At 46.1% G+C, this 22,429-nt stretch overlaps 1 protein-coding gene across 1 annotated transcript in view; it reads left to right on the top strand.

Moving 5' to 3' along the window:
* The window catches only part of ACTR8 (actin related protein 8), a 43,697-nt gene that overhangs the window by 6,273 nt on the left and 14,995 nt on the right, over positions 1–22,429 (top strand). The window contains exons 4-8 of the mRNA XM_040406947.1: positions 848–952; positions 1,341–1,514; positions 9,479–9,572; positions 10,155–10,287; positions 16,235–16,388. Coding sequence (XP_040262881.1) covers positions 848–952; positions 1,341–1,514; positions 9,479–9,572; positions 10,155–10,287; positions 16,235–16,388 — 660 coding nt within the window. The remainder of the gene's footprint in view (positions 1–847; positions 953–1,340; positions 1,515–9,478; positions 9,573–10,154; positions 10,288–16,234; positions 16,389–22,429) is intronic.

Raw genomic sequence — 22,429 nt, 5'->3', positions numbered from 1 at the left:
CCACTGGGCTTTGGCTTAATATGACTGAATATGTCATTATTCACCACCTTACACGTCTCAATGATTTGGGGATTTGAAGTGTACCTCCAGTTTCACAAGGAGAACAATTATACTTTTTCTAAATCAATGTATTAATGATTTTTGTTGTCGGCTCAAAGCATGGACCGGCCGCGGTCTGTACTGCGGGCTGCACCTAACTAGACGCTTCCCAGTCTCCTGCCTACAGTGAGAGCGCTGGCATCATAGGATCATTGCAGACAGTAGCCTGGATGAGATACTGTCTAGTTAAGTGCAGCGCACAGACCTTGGTCGGTCCATTATCAGGGTTAACAGCAGATTTTCCTAATACAATGGTTTAGAAAAACTATAATCGTCTTTGCAAAAATGGAGGTACACCTTGAGTGGTGGTGACTAACATTTGCCCAACTTTGTATGAATAAATAGTACAAGTGACCATAAGAAACTTTGTGAAATATCTTATCAGAGAGAAAAGTGTACTTCTTCTGTTATCAGCTGTTTACCTCTCCCACACATCTCCTTCACCCTCCTGCTTGTTAAATGCTGTCCAGGAGGGAGCAGCTCACTGAAGGATCGGATTACACATGTCAATACAAGTCTGTGGAGGGGGGAGGAGTGTGCAGGAACTCTGAGACAGGCACAGCAAGACAGCAGAGACTGTATAGACAGTTTCTGTCTTAGCCCAAGTGCTAAATTCACATCCATGCTGGTTAGTACCTCTCTGTAATTCCCTCCATGATCTAGGACAACTAGAGATACCACCTGCAGAGGGGAAAACTGCTGAAAAAATGGCAGATACAAGTAATTACATTTTTCTTTATCTTTTCAGGCCAGAGCCCACAATAAACAGATAAGACCTGCGATATTAGATCATGATTCTGGAGTGAAATGGACCAGTACCTCTCACAATGAAGAATACTTTGTAGGAGAAGAGGTACCATCTTAAATATTTTTTGTTCTATTTTTTTTTTTAAAACTGTCGATCATTTGTCCCAAAGAGGATATTTAGCATATATCAAGTGATACATACCTGATCCCTGGGGGCCAATGTCTGGGATTCCCACTATTCAGCAGAACATGGGTCCCAAGTCCCTTTTCATCCTCACTACACTGTGGTTGGGTATTAAACATCCATTGCAGTAAAACCCCTTTAAAGTCTGCACATCAGTAGCACTGCTAGCTTCATAGATGAGATCACTTCCGTCCTCTTCAGCTTTACTTTCATAAGTGTTGATAAGATAATTCAGATTTCTATAACTCCCTTACTGATTAATTGCTTGAGATTGGATGCTGATTGGAATGTGATTCTTCTGTTCCACCAGGCATTATTTTTGAATCCAGCTGACCGGTATGATACTCACTATCCCATGCGGCGGGGCCAACTCAATATTCATGATGGACCTGGAGGGTCTCTCACTGCTGTGCTCACAGACCTAGAAGTTATCTGGTCACACGTCATACAAAAGTTCTTGGAAATACAACTGAAAGACTTGAAGGTGTGTCCATTGTCTCTAGTAATGTTCTGGAAGCAGTCAGAGATCAAATTGTATTTTTTTTCTATTTTAGAGACCCTTAAAGGGAGTGTCCAATATAAGAATGTATCACTAATATTCAACATCATCTCTGGGGGTGGCCATTGCTTCTCTTTGGCAATCCCATAGAGTAGAAGGAAGCAGCAGCGTGCATGCATGACCGTCACTCTGTTCACTGCAGGGTCTCTGGTACCCGGTCTTGTCATGTTTGGGGGTCTCAGCAGTCGCCCCCCCCCCCCCCACAGATTAGACACTTATCACCTCTCTAGTGCATAGCTGATAAGTTGTAATTGTTGGACAACCCCTTTAAGAAGTATGTTAGTCTGATCACTGCAGAGTGTTGGATATCAGAATGCAAGATCACATGTTAAAGGGATTGTCTCGTGATAGCTCGATCCCCCGCTCCAGGACCCCCTACTGTTACTTTGGCAATACACCTTAGGTAGTTATTTGGACCGACAGCTATTGATCGGAACCCCCACTCCCATACAACGCACTTTTGTGGTGACTTTATTCGGGCAGTTGTCAGGCTGATTATCAGGAAAGAACGTTTGTACAGATTTTTGTTCCCGATAATCGTCCCATATAAAGGAGCTGCAGATCAACCACTGAACGAGCAAAACACTAGTTCATAGGGTGAAATGATTGTTCATGTGGACACCTCAATTGTCATTTCTGGGCAGCAGATGGTACTTTGTAAACAACGATCTGCTGCCAAAACCAGTGAATCTGTACGAGGAAAAGGAACGGGGGAAGCGATCCCTCGTCCCCATACAGTGGAGGTGATTGCTCTATCTAAATGCAACACTACACCCCCACTGACAAGCCGGCAATCATCAGGTAGGAATGGTCCCTTCTCGATAATTGCCTGCTTGGTCGCGTGTCTAAATGCGCCTTTAGTTCAGCCAAACATTTATGTGTTCTTAATGGGGAGAGGGCGGCTCTCACTCTGGTGAAAACCAACTCCTTCATGTATTACATGGTTGGCCGTTCCGTTAAAGGGGTTGTCCGGGTTCAGAGCTGAACCCGAACATACCTCCATTTTCACCCAGGCAGCCCCCCTGACTTGAGCATCAGAGCAGTTCATACTTCAATGCTCTCCTTTTCCCTGCGCTAAATCGCGCAGGGCAAAGCCATTTTTTGGAGATCCGGTGACGTACCGGGGCTCTCCATGGGGCTGCCAGGAAGCCCGGTAATGTCACTGGCACTGATGGGCGGGATTTAGCGCTGCCCTAGTCAGTAAAACGGCTAAAGCCCGCCCATCAGAGCCGGTGACGTCACCGAACACACTGCTGGGCAGAAGCTTCCGCCCGGCAGTGTGTTATGATACACAAAAGAGCCTGTGCGATTTAGCGCAGGGCAAGGGAGCACATCGGAGCAAGAGATGCTCCGATGCTAGCCTCAGGGGGGCTGCCTGGGTGAAAATAAGGGTATGTCCGGGTTCAGCTCTGAACCCGGACAACCCCTTTAACCACCTCCGGACCGCCTAACGCAGGATCGCGTTCCGGAGGTGGCAGCGCTGCGCTGCGCAGAGTCACGCATATACGCGTCATCTCGCGAGACGCGAGATTTTGCTCAAAGCCGGCCCGCGCATGCGCATCGCGGGCCGGCAAAATTAAAAGAAGTATTTCGTCACCAGCCTGCCAGCTACGATCATTGGCTGGCAGGCTGGCGATTTTCAAAAAATCCAATCAAAAGTCATATAACAGATCATATTAGTAAATATGATCTGTTATATGGCTTGTCTGCTCCTCTGCTGGTCCTTTTCGTCGGTTGGATCCAGCAGAGGAGCAGACTTCACTGTGAGTACCCACCAACACCACACTTAGCCCCAGATCACCCCCTGCACCCCAATTAACCCTTTGATCACCCCTTTGATCGCCCCTGTCAATCACTAGTGAAAGGAAAAAAAGTGATCAGTGTAAACTGTCACTTTTTTTTTTTCACTGGTATTGGCTGTTAGGTTTTGGGGATAGTTTAGGCCCCTTGGTTAGGTAGTTAGCGTCAGTTAGCGCCCACCCCACCGCACCGCAGTCACTTTTATTCGCTGATTAGCGTATCGCTAATCAGCATTTGTACTTTTATAGTATCTGTAAGTGATCAAAACTGATCACGGTCAGATCTATAATAGTATTAGTGTCACTTTAGCTCGCCCTCCACCCAAAACGCAGTGTTTGCCCGATCAGGCCTGATCGGTCGCCCACACGTGCGTTCACCCACGCCCGCCCCACCGCAGTGACAAAAAATATATATTTTTTTGATCACTGCACATTCATTTTACACGCACTGCGGCGATAAAAAAATCAGTTTTGATATTTTTTATCAACCGCAGCGGCCTCCGGTACTTCGCTAGCCTCCCCTTTGTAAGACAGGCTTGCTTTTTTTCTTGGGTAGTCTCAGGGAATACCCCTAAATTTAGTAGTCGAAAATGTCAAACAGGGGGTATTCTTCTGAAGAGGCCTACAGGATTCTGACCCAGTCGGATGAGGAGTGGGAACCCTCATCTGACGAATCTAGCGGGTCAGAATATGAACCTGTAGAAAGCAGTGGCTCTCTGACCCAAAGTTCGGACGAGGAGGTGGAGGTCCCTGGCAGCACCAGGCGTACCCGGCCCCATGTCGCTAGACCACAGGTTACGCAGGATCCGCTTCAAGAGCAGCAGAGTGGGGCTGTCGCTGCCGGATCACGTGGTGAGGCATACACCAGCAGCGCAGCCCTTCCTGGACCTAGTACCAGCACTGCCGTACAACATGGTGAAGTAGCGAGCACCAGAAGGGCAGTTGAAGCTGGTACGGTGGCACGTGCAATAGTTACCCCGTCGCAGCCACCGCACAGACAGGCCCGTAGACCCCCTAGAGCCCCTGAGGTGCTGGCAAATCCTGATTGGCAGTCACCAACTTCAGCCGCACCAGTAGTTCCCTCTTTCACCGCCCAGTCTGGAGTTCGGGTTGAGACGGCTCAAATCGGTTCGGCCCTGGGATTTTTTGAGCTGTTCTTGACTGAGGAGCTCTTGGACTTAGTCGTGGCAGAGACAAACCGGTATGCCACACAATTTATATCCGCCAACCCGGGAAGCTATTATGCCCAGCCTTTCCGGTGGAAACCAGTCCAAGTTTCCGAACTTAAAATTTTTCTGGGCCTTCTCCTCAACATGGGCCTGACAAAAAAGCATGAATTGCGGTCATATTGGTCCACGCACCCAATTCATCACATGCCCATGTTCTCTGCTGCTATGTCCAGGACACGATTTGAGACCATCCTCCGTTTTCTGCATTTTAGCGACAACACCACCTCCCGTCCCAGAGGCCACCCTGCTTTTGACCGGCTCCACAAAATTCGGCCCCTCATAGACCACTTCAACCAGAAATTTGCAGATTTGTATACCCCTGAGCAAAACATCTGCGTAGACGAGTCCCTAATACATTTTACCGGGCGCCTTGGCTTTAAACAATACATCCCAAGCAAGCGTGCCCGGTATGGGGTCAAATTGTATAAGCTCTGTGAAAGGGCCACAGGCTATACCCACAAATTTCGGATCTATGAGGGAAAAGATCAGACCCTGGAGCCGGTCGGTTGCCCTGACTACCTGGGGAGCAGTGGGAAGACAGTCTGGGACTTGGTGTCACCCTTATTCGGCAAGGGGTACCATCTTTATGTGGACAATTTCTACACAAGTGTGGCCCTCTTTAGGCATTTGTTTCTAGAACGGATTTGCGCCTGTGGCACCGCGCGAACTAGTCGCGTGGGCTTCCCTCAACGGCTTGTAACCACCCGTCTTGCAAGGGGGGAGAGGGCTGCCTTGTGTAACGAAGAACTGCTCGCGGTGAAATGGAGAGACAAGCGTGACGTTTACATGCTCTCCTCCATTCACGCAGACACGACAATCCAAATTGAAAGGGCAACCCGTGTCATTGAAAAGCCCCTCTCAGTCCACGACTATAATGCGCTCATGGGAGGGGTGGACTTCAATGACCAGATGTTGTCTCCGTATTTAGTTTCCCGCAGAACCAGACGCTGGTATAAGAAGGTGTCTGTATATTTGATTCAATTGGCGCTGTACAATAGTTTTGTTCTCTACAGTAAGGCTGGGAGAACAGGATCCTTCCTCAAATTCCAGGAAGAGATCATCGAGAACCTCCTGTATCCAGAAGGTTCCGTGGCCCCATCCACCAGTGTAGTTAGCCGTCTACACGAGCGACATTTCCCCAGTGTCGTTCCTGGTACCTCAACCCAACCGTCACCCCGAAAAAGATGTCGTGTCTGTAGCAGGAGTGGAATAAGGCGTGACACCCGCTATTTCTGTCCTGACTGTGCTGACCACCCTGCCCTATGCTATGGAGAGTGTTTCCGGAAGTACCACACACAGGTACACTTAGCATAGGGATTGCATCTCACAGGACAGGCACACAGGGCTATTAGGGCCCATTCATTCACAGCTGCTGCAAACCTCTCCTTTCACCTGGGATAAAGTGCATAACGTACTTCGCCACATCTTTGGGCGATTTGCGCTTTGCACATTGTCCCATGGGGAAGGAGAGGTTTGTTCTATAAAGGTAAAAAAAACTAAACAAAAAAAAAATTACCGGTAAGTAAAAAAGTTAAACGTTCAGTTAAAAAAGTTTAAAAAAAGTTTCTATGTTCTGTTCAACAGTTAATAAATTTATTGCGTTGCGGCCTGGTTTTTTCTTTTTTGTTTTGTTTTTTTTACCTTTTCAGGTGGACCAACCGATCGACTAGCTGCAGCACTGATGTGCATTCGGACAGAAGCATTGCGCTGCTGTCAGATTACACGCAAGTCGGTGTATGCGGCGCTGCAAGACAAGATTTCTCCTCTGCAGTAAAAGATACGTTTGCCGAGGCATATGAGCTGAGGAGGTGGCGGTGTTCATATACTTTGGCAAACACTTTGTATATATAAAAAAAAAATCCCGGCAATGATTTATTCATCCACATCGATTGATGTGAATGGAGAAATCTGGTTTGCCAGGGCATACGAGCTAAGTGGGTATGGATGTTGGGCGGAGCTCCTATGTCCTGGCAGACGCCTTTCCCCTCCTTTTTCTTTTTTTGGCAGAGATTTTTTCATCCACATTGATCGATGCGAATGAAGAAATCTGTGCCGTTCATTTTTTTCTTTCAGCCCAGAGGCTGAACGGAAAAAAAAAATCTCATTACCTGTATGCTCAATATAAGGAGAATAGCAGAAACTCCTAATGCTGGGCATACATGTAATGATTGCGGAGACCCTCAAATGCCAGGGCAGTACAAACACCCCACAAATAACACCATTTTGGAAAGAAGACACCCCATGGTATTCGCTGAGGTGCATATTGAGTCCATGAAAGATTGAAATTTTTGTCCCAAGTTAGCGGAAAGGGAGACTTTGTGAGAAAAAAATTAAAAAAATCAATTTCCGCTAACTTGTGCCAAATTTTTTTTTTTTCTATGAACTCGCCATGCCCCTCATTGAATACCTTGGGGTGTCTTCTTTCCAAAATGGGGTCACATGTGGGGTATTTATACTGCCCTGGCATTTTAGGGGCCCCAAAGCGTGAGAAGAAGTCTGGTATCCAAATGTCTAAAAATGCCCTCCTAAAAGGAATTTGGGCCCCTTTGCCCACCTAGGCTGCAAAAAAGTGTCACACATGTGGTATCTCCGTATTCAGGAGAAGTTGGTGAATGTGTTTTGGGGTGTCATTTTACATATACCCATGCTGGGTGAGATAAATATCTTGGTCAAATGCCAACTTTGTATAAAAAAATGGGAAAAGTTGTCTTTTGCCAAGATATTTCTCTCACCCAGCATGGGTATATGTAAAATGACACCACAAAACACATTCCCCAACTTCTCCCGAGTACGGCGATACCACATGTGTGACACTTTTTTGCAGCCTAAATGCGCAAAGGGGCCCACATTCCAAAGAGCACTTTTCGGATTTCACAGGTCATTTACCTACTTACCACACATTAGGGCCCCTGGAAAATGCCAGGGCAGTATAACTACCCCACAAGTGACCCCATTTTGGAAAGAAGACACCCCAAGGTATTCCGTGAGGGGCATGGCGAGTTCCTAGAATTTTTTATTTTTTGTCACAAGTTAGTGGAAAATTATGTTTTGTTTTTTTTTTCATACAAAGTCTCATATTCCACTAACTTGTGACAAAAAATAAAAACTTCCATGAACTCACTATGCCCATCAGCGAATACCTTGGGGTCTCTTCTTTCCAAAATAGGGTCACTTGTGGGGTAGTTATACTGCCCTGGCATTCTAGGGGCCCAAATGTGTGGTAAGGAGTTTGAAATCAAATTCTGTAAAAAATGACCAGTGAAATCCGAAAGGTGCTCTTTGGAATGTGGGCCCCTTTGCCCACCTAGGCTGCAAAAAAGTGTCACACATCTGGTATCTCCGTACTCAGGAGAAGTTGGGGAATGTGTTTTGGGGTGTCATTTTACATATACCCATGCTGGGTGAGAGAAATATCTTGGCAAAAGACAACTTTTCCCATTTTTTTATACAAAGTTGGCATTTGACCAAGATATTTATCTCACCCAGCATGGGTATATGTAAAATGACACCCCAAAACACATTCCCCAACTTCTCCTGAATACGGAGATACCAGATGTGTGACACTTTTTTGCAGCCTAGGTGGGCAAAGGGGCCCACATTCCAAAGAGCACCTTTCGGATTTCACTCGTCATTTTTTACAGAATTTGATTTCAAACTCCTTACCACACATTTGAGCCCCTAGAATGCCAAGGCAGTATAACTACCCCACAAGTGACCCCATTTTGGAAAGAAGAGACCCCAAGGTATTTCGTGATGGGCATAGTGAGTTCATAGAACTTTTTATTTTTTGTCACAAGTTAGTGGAATATGAGACTTTGTAAGAAAAAAAATAAAAAAATAAAAATCATCATTTTCCGCTAACTTGTGACAAAAAATAAAAAGTTCTATGAACTCACTATGCCCCTCACGGAATACCTTGGGGTGTGTACTTTCCGAAATGGGGTCATTTGTGGGGTGTTTGTACTGTCTGGCCATTGTAGAACCTCAGGAAACATGACAGGTGCTCAGAAAGTCAGAGCTGCTTCAAAAAGCGGAAATTCACATTTTTGTACCATAGTTTGTAAACGCTATAACTTTTACCCAAACCATTTTTTTTTTACCCAAGACATGTAGAACAAGAAATTTAGAGCAAAATTTCTATATGGATCTCGTTTTTTTTTGCAAAATTTTACAACTGAAAGTGAAAAATGTCATTTTTTTGCAAAAAAATCGTTAAATTTCGATTAATAACAAAAAAAGTAAAAATGTCAGCAGCAATGAAATACCACCAAATGAAAGCTCTATTAGTGAGAAGAAAAGGAGGTAAAATTCATTTGGGTGGTAAGTTGCATGACCGAGCAATAAACGGTGAAAGTAGTGTAGTGCAGAATTGTAAAAAGTGGCCTGGTCTTTCAGGGTGTTTAAGCTATGGGGGCCGAGGTGGTTAAATAGCCTACATGTAATTCTACAAATGTATGGCCAGTTGCTGCTTCGATAACAGCTGAACCTCAGGGGTTTCTAATATTGGACCTGTGACAATCAGCCCATTACCATAAAACATAAAAGGGACTGTTGTCATGAGGCAGCCCTTTTAATAAAATACACTACTGTAAATGCATATAAACAGTTAATTAAAATCAGTGCGTTAAAAAGGCAGGGAGACTGCAGTTTGTTCCAAGCAGTGGGAGATTGCCGCAGAGGAGGAGGTTCATAGAAAAGAGCTGTCAGGCTGGATGGAGATTAGAGAGTTCAGCTCCTGAATGTTACAGACTTCTGAGCTTTGCCAACCTCTACTTGATCTCCTAAAACATTAGTAGCGGGGGGGGGGGAATACATTCAAAAAAGGAGCAGACATAATAACGTTTCTTCTCTCTTCTTCCAGTATTACCGATGTATATTACTCATCCCTGACATATATAACAGACAGCATGTGAAGGAAATGGTCAACATGATCCTGACGAAGATGGGATTTTCAGGTGATATATGCAGAAAATTTATATATTTTTTCTTCAGAGGTTAAAGGGGTTTTCTAGGATCCTGATATTAATGACCTAAGCTGAGCTTATGGCCTCATGCACACGACCGTATGTATCTTGCGGTCTGCAAAAAACGGATCCGCAAAAGATACAGATGATGTGCATTCCATATTTTGCGGAATGGAACAGCTGGCCCCTAATAGAACCGTCCTATCCTTGTCCGTAATGCGTAATTTTTTTGCGAAACGGAATGCACACGGAGTACCTTCCGTTTTTTTTTTTTTTTGCGGACCCATTGAAATGAATGGTTCCGCATACAGTCCACCAAAAAAAAAAAACGGAACGGACACGGTAAGAAAATACGTTCGTGTGCATGAGGCCTATATCTGATCTTTGGGAGTCCAATATTCTGCAGCCTCCGGCACCAGAATTCGCACTTTAAGCAGAGCTGGAGGCACATCTCCGTTCAAGTAGTAGTTTTGCAACAGCTGGAGGGCCCGAGGTTGCTGACCCCTGATGTACACAAATGAAACAGGGCAAATTCTTTTCAAATAAAGCATATAAATATCTGTTGTCCCTCAGGTGTGATCGTCCATCAGGAGTCCGTCTGCGCTGTGTATGGAAGTGGTCTGACCAGTGCATGTGTTGTGGATGTTGGAGATCAAAAGACCAGCATTTGCTGTGTGGAAGATGGTATATCTCATCGAAACACCAGGTATCTTCAGGATTAATTGGATTTCCGTTGTTCTTATTCTCATTAGATGCCTGTTCGGGATACAGATTTATGAGGCAGAGCGGAGAGGCTCAGAACAGAGCAGGTCATGCAGCAGAAGACCAAACATGGCTGCTGCAGGAGAAATGTGCAGCTGCCGGCAGTTCCCCCGTGGTGATCAGAGCTGATGGTTAGGGGTTGTCCAAATAAGATTACCCCTATAACTCCTCCGTATATATATATGAGACAACTTTTTGCCTTTTAATTTAAAGTATAACTGTCGTATTATTTTTTTTTGGAGTATTGGATTGTGGTGATTAATATCTCCTTGGTGGCCCTATTTCAACTTTTCACTTTGTATTCAATTACCCCTTTATTCCACATTTTTGTTCCCTGTACTGCCTACTTTTACCTGTGCTTAAAATAGGGTTGCTAGGCATGGTCCGTCTATCTGTTGATAGACGGAGCACGCAGCGTGCACGCTCACATTACTGACAGCCAGGGACTGTAAGTAAATGATTAAAGCCAGGTCCTCCCCAGCAGCTGATAACAGGGCCTGGGCTGTGTGCACTTCTCCCTGTCCCTGCGCTTGGCAGACGCTCCCTCACTCAGCAGAGCTGGAGAATGCAGAGTTGGAGCAGCGCAGACCAGGGAAGGGAGATCTGCCGTCTGCTCAGTGTATAAATGAAAGCAACATGTGGTAAGAGGACCCCTTTGTGCTGCAGGAGATTAACCCTTTTGGGGGGAGGGCTCTGGTTACTGACACTTTTGGGGGGCTATTGTTACTGGCTAGTGAGGGCAGGCGGGATTAGCCTCAGGGTGAGGGCAGTGGCGGCCATCTTAACTGAATAGTGAGATTGCAGTTTTATGCAGACTGGTTGCTAAGGGGTGAATCTTATTAAATATGGGGTAAGTCAGTCTAATAGTAACTGATTCTGGATTATCATGTTATTAGTAACTACATATTTGAAATTAGGGTCTAAATGTGACAGTTCTCCTTTAAGATACATGAAGTTGAAACTTCAAAACATGTTTAATGAAATTATAATCGTCTATCACAGAAGAGCGCTCTGAATATTGTAGGAATGGAGACTAGAGGACATTTCTTTAATCCTTTAATGTTTTGTTATTGTTTTTAGAATCCAAATAGAGTCCTAAATTTTTATTTTTTCCATCAACCTAGATATGAGGCTTGTTTTTTTGTGGGGCAAGTTGTATTTTTCGATGGGCACAATTTAATATTCCGTATAATGTGTTGGGAAGCTTGGAGTTGAAAAAGAAAACGGAATTTCGCCATTGTTTTTTTGGGTTTACTTTTTATTTCGTTCACTTTGAGGTAACATTGACACGTTGATTCTGTGTGATTGTAGTGATACAGAATTTATGTAGCTTTTGTTACAGTTGGCATTGTGTATTTTTTTCACAGCCTCCACTGTTAAATAACGCCATAATTTAATAGTTAGAAATTCAGAAATCTTATGTGCGTCACAGTACTAATTCTGTTTTTTTTTTTTTTATTGTTTGGATTTTTTTACATAGTGAATGGGAAAAGGTTTTAAATTTTTATTATGGGGATTTTTTTTAAATATTTAAAAAAAATGTATTTAACTTTTTTTTTTTTTCGTTTCACTAGGGGACTTTGCAATACAATCGCTTATACTATATAATACACTGCGGTACTTCTATGTTGCCCCATATTGTGCCTGTCAGTGTTGACCTCTTAAAGGGGTTGTCCGACTCATCAATATCAGATCGGCGGGGATTATTGGAGTTTGCCCGCTGATCTGATATTTATGACCTGTCCTGAGCAGGGCTGTGGAGTCGGAGTCGAGGAGTCGGAGGCAATTTTGGGTACCTGGATTCGGAGTCGGCAAAAAATGAACCGACACCGACTCCTACTCCTACTACAGGGTGGGCCATTTATATGGATACACCTTAATAAAATGGGAATGGTTGGTGATATTAACTTCCTGTTTGTGGCACATTAGTATATGTGAGGGGGGGAACTTTTCAAGATGGGTGGTGACCATAGCTGCCATTTTGAAGTCGGCCATTTTGAATCCAACTTTTGTTTTTTGAATAGGAAGAGGGTCATGTGACACATCAAACTTATTGGGAATTTCACACGAAAAACAATGGTGTGCTTGGTTTTAACGTAACTTTATTCTTTCATGAGTTATTTACAAGTTTCTGACCACTTATAAAATGTGTTCAATGTGCTGCCCATTGTGTTGGATTGTCAATGCAACCCTCTTCTCCCACCCTTCACACACTGATAGCAACACCGCAGGAGAAATGCTAGCACAGGCTTCCAGTATCCGTAGTTTCGGGTGCTGCAGTGCACATCTCATATCTTCACAGCATAGACAATTGCCTTCAGATGACCCCAAAGATAAAAGTCTAAGGGGGTCAGATCGGGAGACCTTGGGGGCCATTCAACTGGCCCACGACGACCAATCCACTTTCCAGGAAACTGTTCATCTAGGAATGCTCGGATCTGACACCCATAATGTGGTGGTGCACCATCTTGCTGGAAAAACTCAGGGAACGTGCCAGCTTCAGTGCATAAAGAGGGAAACACATCATCATATAGCAATTTCGCATATCCAGTGGCCTTGAGGTTTCCATTGATGAAGAATGGCCCCACTATCTTTGTACCCCATATACTACACCATACCATAAATTTTTTGGTTCCAACAGTCTTGGAGGGATCTATCCAATGTGGGTTAGTGTCAGACCAATAGCGGTGGTTTTGTTTGTTAACTTCACCATTCACATAAAAGTTTGCCTCATCACTGAACAAAATCTTCTGCGTAAACTGAGGGTCCTGTTCCAATTTTTGTTTTGCCCATTCTGCAAATTCAGTGCGCCGATCTGGGTCATCCTCGTTGAGATGCTGCAGTAGCTGGAGTTTGTAAGGGTGCCATTTGTGAGTAGCTAATATCCGCCGAAGGGATGTCCGACTAATGCCACTCTCCAGTGACATGCGGCGAGTGCTACGCTGTGGGCTCTTGCTGAATGAAGCTAGGACAGCCACTGATGTTTCTTCATTAGAGATAGATTTAATGCGTCCACATTTTGGCAAATCCAACACTAAACCAGTTTCACGAAACTTAGCAAGCAGTTTGCTAACTGTAGCATGGGAGATGGGTGGTCTCGTAGGGTGTCTTGCATTGAAATCTGCTGCAATGACCCGGTTACTGTGTTCACCAGACATCAACACAATTTCTATCCGATCCTCACGTGTTAACCTCGGCGACATGTCAATGGCTGTAAACAAAGAGAAACTTGTAAATAACTAATGAAAGAATAAAGTTACGTTAAAACCAAGCACACCATTGTTTTTCGTGTGAAATTCCCAATAAGTTTGATGTGTCACATGACCCTCTTCCTATTGAAAAAACAAAAGTTGGATTCAAAATGGCCCACTTTTTAACCAAAAGGTGTGCTTTTGGTGGGTTTTGAACTAATGGTGGTCTGTGGATGGCACTGTTATGGGGGGTAGATCTGTGGGTGGCACTGTTATGGGGGCATCTGTGGGTGGCACTGTTATGGGGGCATCTGTGGATGGCACTGTTATGGGGGCATCTGTGGATTGCACTGTTATGGGGGCATCTGTGGATGGCACTGTTATGGGGGCATCTGTGGGTGGCACTGTTATGGGGGTAGATCTGTGGATGGCACTGTTATGGGGGCATCTGTGGGTGGCACTGTTATGGGGGATCATTGTGGGGGCATCTGAGGATGACAGATACAGTACAGACCAAAAGTTTGGACACACCTTCTCATTCAAAGAGTTTTCTTTATTTTCATGACTATGAAAATTGTAGATTCACACTGAAGGCATCAAAACTATGAATTAACACATGTGGAATTATATACATAACAAACAAGTGTGAAACAACTGAAAATATGTCATATTCTAGGTTCTTCAAAGTAGCCACCTTTTGCTTTGATTACTGCTTTGCACACTCTTGGCATTCTCTTGATGAGCTTCAAGAGATAGTCCCCTGAAATGGTTTTCACTTCACAGGTGTGCCCTGTCAGGTTTAATAAGTGGGATTTCTTGCCTTATAAATGGGGTTGGGACCATCAGTTGCGTTGAGGAGAAGTCAGGTGGATACACAGCTGCTAGTCCTACTGAATAGACTGTTAGAATTTGTTTTATGGCAAGAAAAAAGCAGCTAAGTAAAGAAAAACGAGTGGCCATCATTACTTTAAGAAATGAAGGTCAGTCAGTCAGCCGAAAAATTGGGAAAACTTTGAAAGTAAGGGCTATTTGACCATGAAGGAGAGTGATGGGGTGCTGCGCCAGATGACCTGGCCTCCACAGTCACCAGACCTGAACCCAATCGAGATGGTTTGGGGTGAGCTGGACCGCAGAGTGAAGGCAAAAAGGCCAACAAGTGCTAAGCATCTCTGGGAACTCCTTCAAGACTGTTGGAAGACCATTTCAGGGGACTACCTCTTGAAGCTCATCAAGAGAATGCCAAGAGTGTGCAAAGCAGTAATCAAAGCAAAAGGTGGCTACTTTGAAGAACCTAGAATATGACATATTTTCAGTTGTTTCACACTTGTTTGTTATGTATATAATTCCACATGTGTTAATTCATAGTTTTGATGCCTTCATAGTCATGAAAATAAAGAAAACTCTTTAAATGAGAAGGTGTGTCCAAACTTTTGGTCTGTACTGTATATATAGCATCTTATCTTATGTGTCATCCACAGATCCCCCCCATAACAGTGTCCCTGTGTAGTGAATGGGGGCCGGCATCTGTTTCTGTAATGGCAGCGGGGCCCGGTGCCTGCTTCATTCATAAAGTGGGCGGAGCAGGCGCGTTTTGTAGTGAGCTACGCTACGAGCGCCCACCCGGCCTCCTGACTGCCAAGAAGTTAGTAGTAAGTAGTACAGTGCTAGATTTAAGATGATTGGAATACTTTAACAATACCCACAAGTTAGATATGATTACCGTATACTACAGTGAGCGGGGCCCGGTGTAGTAGAATACAGTGACTGCATCGGGCCCCGCTGCCATTACAGAAACAGATGCCGGCCCCCAGCCCCTCCTCCCTCTCAGCCTATTCACCGGACGGTCGCAGCATTCGCCCCATAAGAGGCACTGGTATTTTTCCCCCACTTTTGGGAAAAATACGGTACTTCTCTACTGTAAGAATAAAGGCCAGTGCATGCAGTGCGTCACGTTACCGCAGAAGCATGCTTTTCATTTGCTTCACTATATGGCACGCAACGCACAGTTAAGGAGCGGCAATACTTATACTTTCCATTGTGTTGTGTTCCGCTGTTACAGGGTTAGCCTAGCCTCTCACTGATAACTGATTAAGTAAATATGTTTTTTCCAGGACTAGAGACACTTGTATAAGTGAAGGGAATGGATAGTCAATAGTGCAAGACTGAAGCTGTAAACCATTAGAAAAACTGCTGTCATTCAGCTAAGGCTATAAAACCTTGTAAACTCAGATTGTTAGCTTAAACTTTAAACATGACTATGGGATTCTACTAGGGAAATCAGGTTTTACAATAAATGCCCCTTCCCCGTCCTGGATCCCCCCACTGCCCTATCTTCAGCAGAAGATCAGCTCACAAAGGAGAAGGCAGCGGCTCCTAGCCAGTAGTTCTGTAGTAATGACCTGTATGTTGCCTTTCTTTCCTTCAAGGAATGTATAAAATACATTTGCATATTAAATACAGAGGAGTCGGGGAGTCGGAGTCGGAAGTACCAAAAACTGAGGAGTCGGAGTCGGACCATTTATCTACCGACTCCACAGCCCTGGTCCTGAGCATAGGTCATACATATAAATAAAGCGGACAACCCTTCGAGCCCAGGGCCTAATAGGCTTCTGTATGTGTCAGGCCTGAAGACCATTGTTAGGCTCTAAGCTGTCATGTCAACCAGTCAGCAGCCCCTAATGTTAAAATGTTTCATTACAGACTTTGTCTTGCCTACGGTGGCTCTGATGTCACCCGCTGCTTCTTCTGGCTTATGCAGAGAGCAGGGTTTCCTTACCGGGAGTGTCAGCTGACTAATAGACTGGACTGCCTTCTCTTACAGCAGCTTAAGGAGACTTACACTCATCTGGACCAGGTATGTCTAGCGGCCTGCTGTCATTTACACATTATGGGTCCATTTTATTCACACGTCCTTGGTGTATTGCGGATCCGCAATACACCCGGCCGGCACCCCCCTTAGAAATGCCTATTCTTGTCCGCAATTGCGGACAAGAATAGGACATGTTCTATTTTTTTGCGGAGCCACGGCCCGGTCCGGAAATGCACATGCGGAGAGCTCTCTGCATCCCGTTCTGCCCCAATGAGAATGAATGGGTCCGCACCCGTTCCCGATATTGCGGAACAGATGCGGACCCATTTGCGGACGTGTGAATGGACCCTTATATACAAAGGTTTTTGCCGACTTCACTTATCATTTACCTCTCACGAAAGATTCAAATGTAATGTGAAAAGGCTTACCAGTCAGCACAACCATTGAAGTGAATGGTTCCGCATGCGGGCTGCACAAAAAAAACAAAAAACACACACACACGGACAAAAAATAAGTTTCTCGCCCAATTCCTTGGGGGACACAGGAAACCTTGGGTATAGCTCATCTCCATAGGAGGCGTGACACTAAGTGAAAGACTGTTAAGCCCATCCTCCAGCAGCTATACCCTCAGCCTGGAGAGAGAGACTACCAGTTTTTTGCTTAGTGTCAAGGAGGCAAGACACTCCCTGCACTGCAGAGCTGTCTTTGCTAAAGATTTTATTTTTTATTTTCAATTTTTTTGCTTTTTTTCAACAGGGACAACAGAGTCGCAATAGACCTCTCTGTTTTCCCGGGGTTGAGCTGCGCCAGTGCCGGTTATCCGCACTGCTGCCTCCCCCACAGAAGAAAAGGAGGACCAGGGCAGCCCAGCTCCCCTGCATCCCGCCAGCACAAGGGTCGCCCACCTGCAAGCCCCTCTCCAGCTCCCTGCCACTTCGGTGCCAGTGGCTGAAGGGGCGTCCCTGCTGGATGGACAGAGGGTGAAAACGTCAAATGGTGAGGTGGCTGTGCAGCCGTTCCTACCCCCCCCTCCCCCCCCCCGTTAGGGCTGATCCTGCTTGTCGATTACAATATACAGCGCTCATAGCTGTGAGTCCTGCGGCTCCTTTGTGTGTGGGGCAGAGCTCGGTGCTCGAGGGGGAGGGTTACAGCGCAGTTTACCTCAGGCCGCCTTTCATTATCTCAGTCCCCTCTGCCTGACCTTCAGATCCGCTTGGATGAGCTAGTACTGCGGCTGTGTTCAACTGCCGGCTGACATTCTGACAGGCGCACGCTCTTGTCCGGCCACCGGTGTGTCGTTCGCCTCCGCTTATATGGAGGTGGACGGGGGACAATATTCTGTGGGGCTTCGGCGGCATGTATTTTTTTGAATCGCGTGCGCGCGCGAAAAGTTTCATCGGTGGGCGGAGCTTCGTTCCGCTTCCCCTGTGTATGTTAGGCTTCAGTCAAGGGGCGGACGTTTCTTCTTCCTGCTCCTCACTAGCCCCGCCTCCTCTTCGTGCCTGCCTGCTCTCAGGACGGATCATTTTTTACCTCAGGTGTTGCCGCTGCCGTTTTGCCGCTGCTGTTGCCGCTGCTGTGCCGTCTGCTCCCACTGTGACCTGGTAGGACTGTTGACCCCTTCTAGCACTGCAGCCCTCTGGCCTGGACGTTTTTTTATATTACTTCCAGCCAACATGTCTGACCCCTCAGTGCCTGCTGGTCCTTGGTATCATACCTGCACCGCATGTAAGGCGCCCCTTCCTCAAGGGCAGCCTGACCCGCATTGCTCGGCTTGCAAAGCCCCATTACAGGGTCCGCCATCTGCTGTGTCACCCCCTGGCCTCTTGGATCCCCCTGACTGGGCTAGATCCCTTTCCCAGGCTGTGGTCAGTCTCACTAACGTTGTGGGCCGCCTTGCAGATGCATTGCCCTTACCGCAGCCGGATAATTCCCCTGCTGAGCCCTCCGGGTCCGCTACCTTAGCTGACCCGTCTGAGTCTCTCTCTCCAGGCGACACCTCCAGAGCCCGTCAACCCCAGAAGCGGTCCAGGGCGGAGCACCTATCATCCTCGGATGCTTCGGTATCACCCCCAAGGGTGCGCCCTCAGTCGGGTCCTTCCTCATTACAGGATATGCCCTCTGAAGGGGAACTAGTCGATTCTGATTGGGATATGGACTCGGCCTTGCCTTCAAAGCTGGCTTCTGCCGTGGGCCATCTTATTAACAATATCCGTGATACCTTTAAGATTCACGATGACCCTCCTAATTCTGAAAAAAACAGTGTTTCCTTTTTTCGCCAAAAACAGGCGTCTGCGGTTTTTCCCCTCCACGCTGACTTCTCGTCGGTGGTTTCTAAGGCCTGGGCCCATCCTGATGCCCGTTTTACCCCGCCTAAGAAGTTGGATATCTGTTATCCATTCCCGGCGGATTGCATTACAAACTGGGCGTCACCACCTAAAGTCGACCCCCCTGTGGCCCGTTTGTCAAAAAGCACGGCTATTCCCGTTGCAGATGGTTCTTCCTTACAATCCACTGAAGATCGCCGGATAGAGGCCATTACAAAGGGTATCTTTGCAGCCTCCGGTTCCGCCCTCAGGCCGGTCTTTGCCTCCGCTTGGGCTGGAAAAGCGGTTTCAGAGTGGGCGTCTCAGCTGGATCAGGAGCTTGAATCCGACGTCCCTATTCAGGACCTCTGTGTTCTAGCCCAACTTATCGTTCAAGCCGGCAAATTTGTCTGTGAGGCATCCCTGGATGCGGGGGCTCTCATAGCCCGTTCGTCTGCCCTGGCCGTTTCGGCTAGGAGGGAGCTTTGGTTAAAGGTTTGGACGGCGGACGCCACGTCAAAGCGGAAACAAGTAGTAGTGTAGAAGCAGCACTATGCGGTCTCAGGATAATGCGTCTATATCAATGCAGCAGCCTAACCGTAGGCCCTTGATCCATCAGGCCAAATCGTATACGTGTAGAAAAGAAGATGGCTTCGGCAGCATTCCGCAATATCAAAAAATACTTTAATCGTACCTCCAGACACAAATGGCAACGAACGTTTCGACTGTGCAACAGTCTTTGTCAAGCCTAATGACACAGAATCTGATAGGCATATATATACCCCCCTCATATAAAATACACACCCCGTTACATCATTAGTGCAGATCACTACACAATAAGATACATATGTTCATACTTTAACTCACAGCTAACGACATGTCCATCGAACTCGTGTAGTTCTCCTCGGCGTTCCCTTATCTGTAATGCGCAGTCGCGTCTCAACCCATCTAAAACCCGGAAGTATCATGCATTCGCCATGGCACCCGGTGGCGCACGTGTCTCTAGCCAATGAGCTGCCAGAAGGCCTCACTGACGTCACAGACTGCGCGTCAACCCCGTAACACTCGCCCAAGAGCGCACAACCGTGCGTCGATGGCGTGGGTCACATGAGGTACGCAGCCAGTAACAACATCGCGCAAGTACCGGCGCCATGACAACGATGACGCCACGATCAACGCTGCTTACTGTAAAGTAAATATGTGCTATCCGTATCCAAAATGAACTAGTCCATGCACCATATAGATAACACAGATAATTGCCTGATTATAGAGGGACATCAAACCGGACTGTACAAATTCATGATCATAACAGGCATAAAGCAAAAACATTTAATAGCAAGTACAGATAGCAATACGGACAGTGTATCCCATGTATACATCACATCTGGACCATCATCTTAGCACTTTGGCATATAGATTTGGGGACCAATCCCCCGGGGATGCGCTACATATAGGTTAAAATCATAATGTCCCTATACTAAGAGGACAAAACAATGACACATATCAATCGATGGATGAGACATTGAACTCTAGATTCAAACCAAAAGGTTGAAGCGACCTAAGGGTATGGATCCATTTAAGTTCCTTTTTCCTCAGGATTCCCTTCCTGTCCCCACCCCTTCTCAAATATCCCACGCTATCAATAGCCCGAAATCTCAATTGATAGAATGTTTGCAATCAATGAAGTGTTTGGCAACCGGTTTGTCGAGTGCACCTGTTCTTATTGTACTTTTATGTTTATTAATTCTCTCCCTCAATTCCATCGTAGTCCAGATCCAGGACCTCATGAGTGCTGAGGATTTTACAGTATACAAAGAAAAGACCACACAACACATTGCACGACATAAGTTGGAAGTGGAACACATCAAGAGAGATAAGTGGCCTAGAGATTTAGATGATTACCAGTCTGGTAAAATATATAACTGGCAGTCATCTCAGCCACAAAGGTTTAATAGGCGTAGACGTGGTAAACGCTTTGATCAAGGCAGATTTGGCTTCAGCACTGGGCAATCTGATTCCGCTGACGAATCGGGTGCGTCTAATTTTTTAGGCCCAAGCAGAAAAAGAGGGGAGGGAGATATAGAAGGGGTGGTAGGAAACACCACCGATCCAACAAGAACCCTTCCCCCAATATCGATAGAGGCCCCCACCCATATCCAGGGGAGAGTAACGAGACGCGGACAGCGGAAATGATGAACCTGGTCGTGAACATTTCTTCCTTCCAGCTTGACAAAGCACAAATTAGTGTACTAAGCCGTGGCCTAACATTCTGCCCTACAACATCAAGGGACTGGTTCGAGTTTGAGCTCGACTTACAAAAGTTCTTTAGACGCTTGAGACTAAAGGCTTTCTTTTCAGTTAGAAATATTGATGTACCTATTAGTCAACTTGATGTGTCCACTGATACTTTAATGTGCAAAAACTTCGATTTACGCAATAAAAGTCACTTTACTCCACCGCAAAACAACCATGTTGTTGAAACCTACATCAGTTTTGTCAGGAAACGGATCGAGCAATTGAGGGGGGAGGGAACCCACCAGTTCAAACACAACCTATCTCAAGATGAGAGACGGGCTGTTCTTGAGCTGGAACATAACAAGCAATTGACGATCAAGCCAGCTGACAAGGGGGGCGCCGTGGTCGTGATGGACACCTGTAAATATATTGATGAGATCAAAAGACAGGTAGGAGATATTAATGTCTATGAGATATTGAGCAAGGACCCGAGGTGGGACATAGCAGATATCATAGGGGTGTTATTGGATGAGGCTCTGAGTCAAGGAGTCATTGACGATGAACTAAACAGCTTTTTGCGTGTGAGCCATCCAATCACCCCTGTGATATATGTATTACCAAAGATCCACAAGAGTCTTGTGGATCCCCCTGGCTGACCTATAGTGTCGGGCAGGGGTTCCATCTTTAATCCTGTATCCATCTTTTTGGACAAAGTGTTGCGGATCCACGCGACCACGGCTCCCTCCTATATCAGTGACACTGGCCATTTCTTGACAAAGCTGAATTCACTTGACTTGCCGGCGGAGTTTTTGCTTGTGAGTTTTGATGTATCCCTGTATACATCCATTGATCACTCTTATGGTTTAAATGTCGTCGATGTGGCCCTGGCCGGCACAGGGCTCTCTCCTGGGGCGCGCCGGCTGATCCTCGCCCTCCTGGAGGTGGTCCTGAGGAGGAATTATTTTCTCTTCGGGGACACCTTCTACCAGCAAAAGCGGGGTGTGGCGATGGGGTCCAATGTGGCCCCCACCTACGCAAACATCTTCATGGCGGAGGTAGAGGATCGGCTGGTGTATCACTCCACATTTTTTGAGAGAGTCCTGTGCTGGTGGCGCTACATCGATGACATTTTCTTGATTTGGACGGGGACTGTGCCTGAGTTGGATGAGTTCCATGCGCACCTGAACTCTGGGGTCCGGGACCTGCAGTTCACCGTGATGCATTCTGCCCGTGAGCTGCAGTTCCTTGACGTCCGGGTTCAGGTGCTCAATGGAAGGATCTGCACTGATCTCTTCCAAAAACCTACAGACAAGAACACCTTGTTAATGTATGACAGTAGTCACCCTCAGAATATGGTAAGCTCCCTTCCGTGGAGTCAATTACTTAGAGTACGTCGCATCGTATCAGATGACACCCTCTTTGAATTTAGAGTTGATGAGATGTGCGACAAGTTCAGTAAGAGAGGTTATCCCACCAAATTGATTAACCGTACCAAGCATAGGATTACATCTATGGAACGATGCTCCACTTTGGTAAGGAAACCAC

This window comes from Bufo bufo, chromosome 9, assembly GCF_905171765.1.
Source record: "Bufo bufo chromosome 9, aBufBuf1.1, whole genome shotgun sequence".
Taxonomy (NCBI): Eukaryota; Metazoa; Chordata; class Amphibia; order Anura; family Bufonidae; genus Bufo; species Bufo bufo.
Note: the sequence above shows the minus strand (reverse complement) of the source record. Positions and strands in the feature narration are given on the sequence as shown.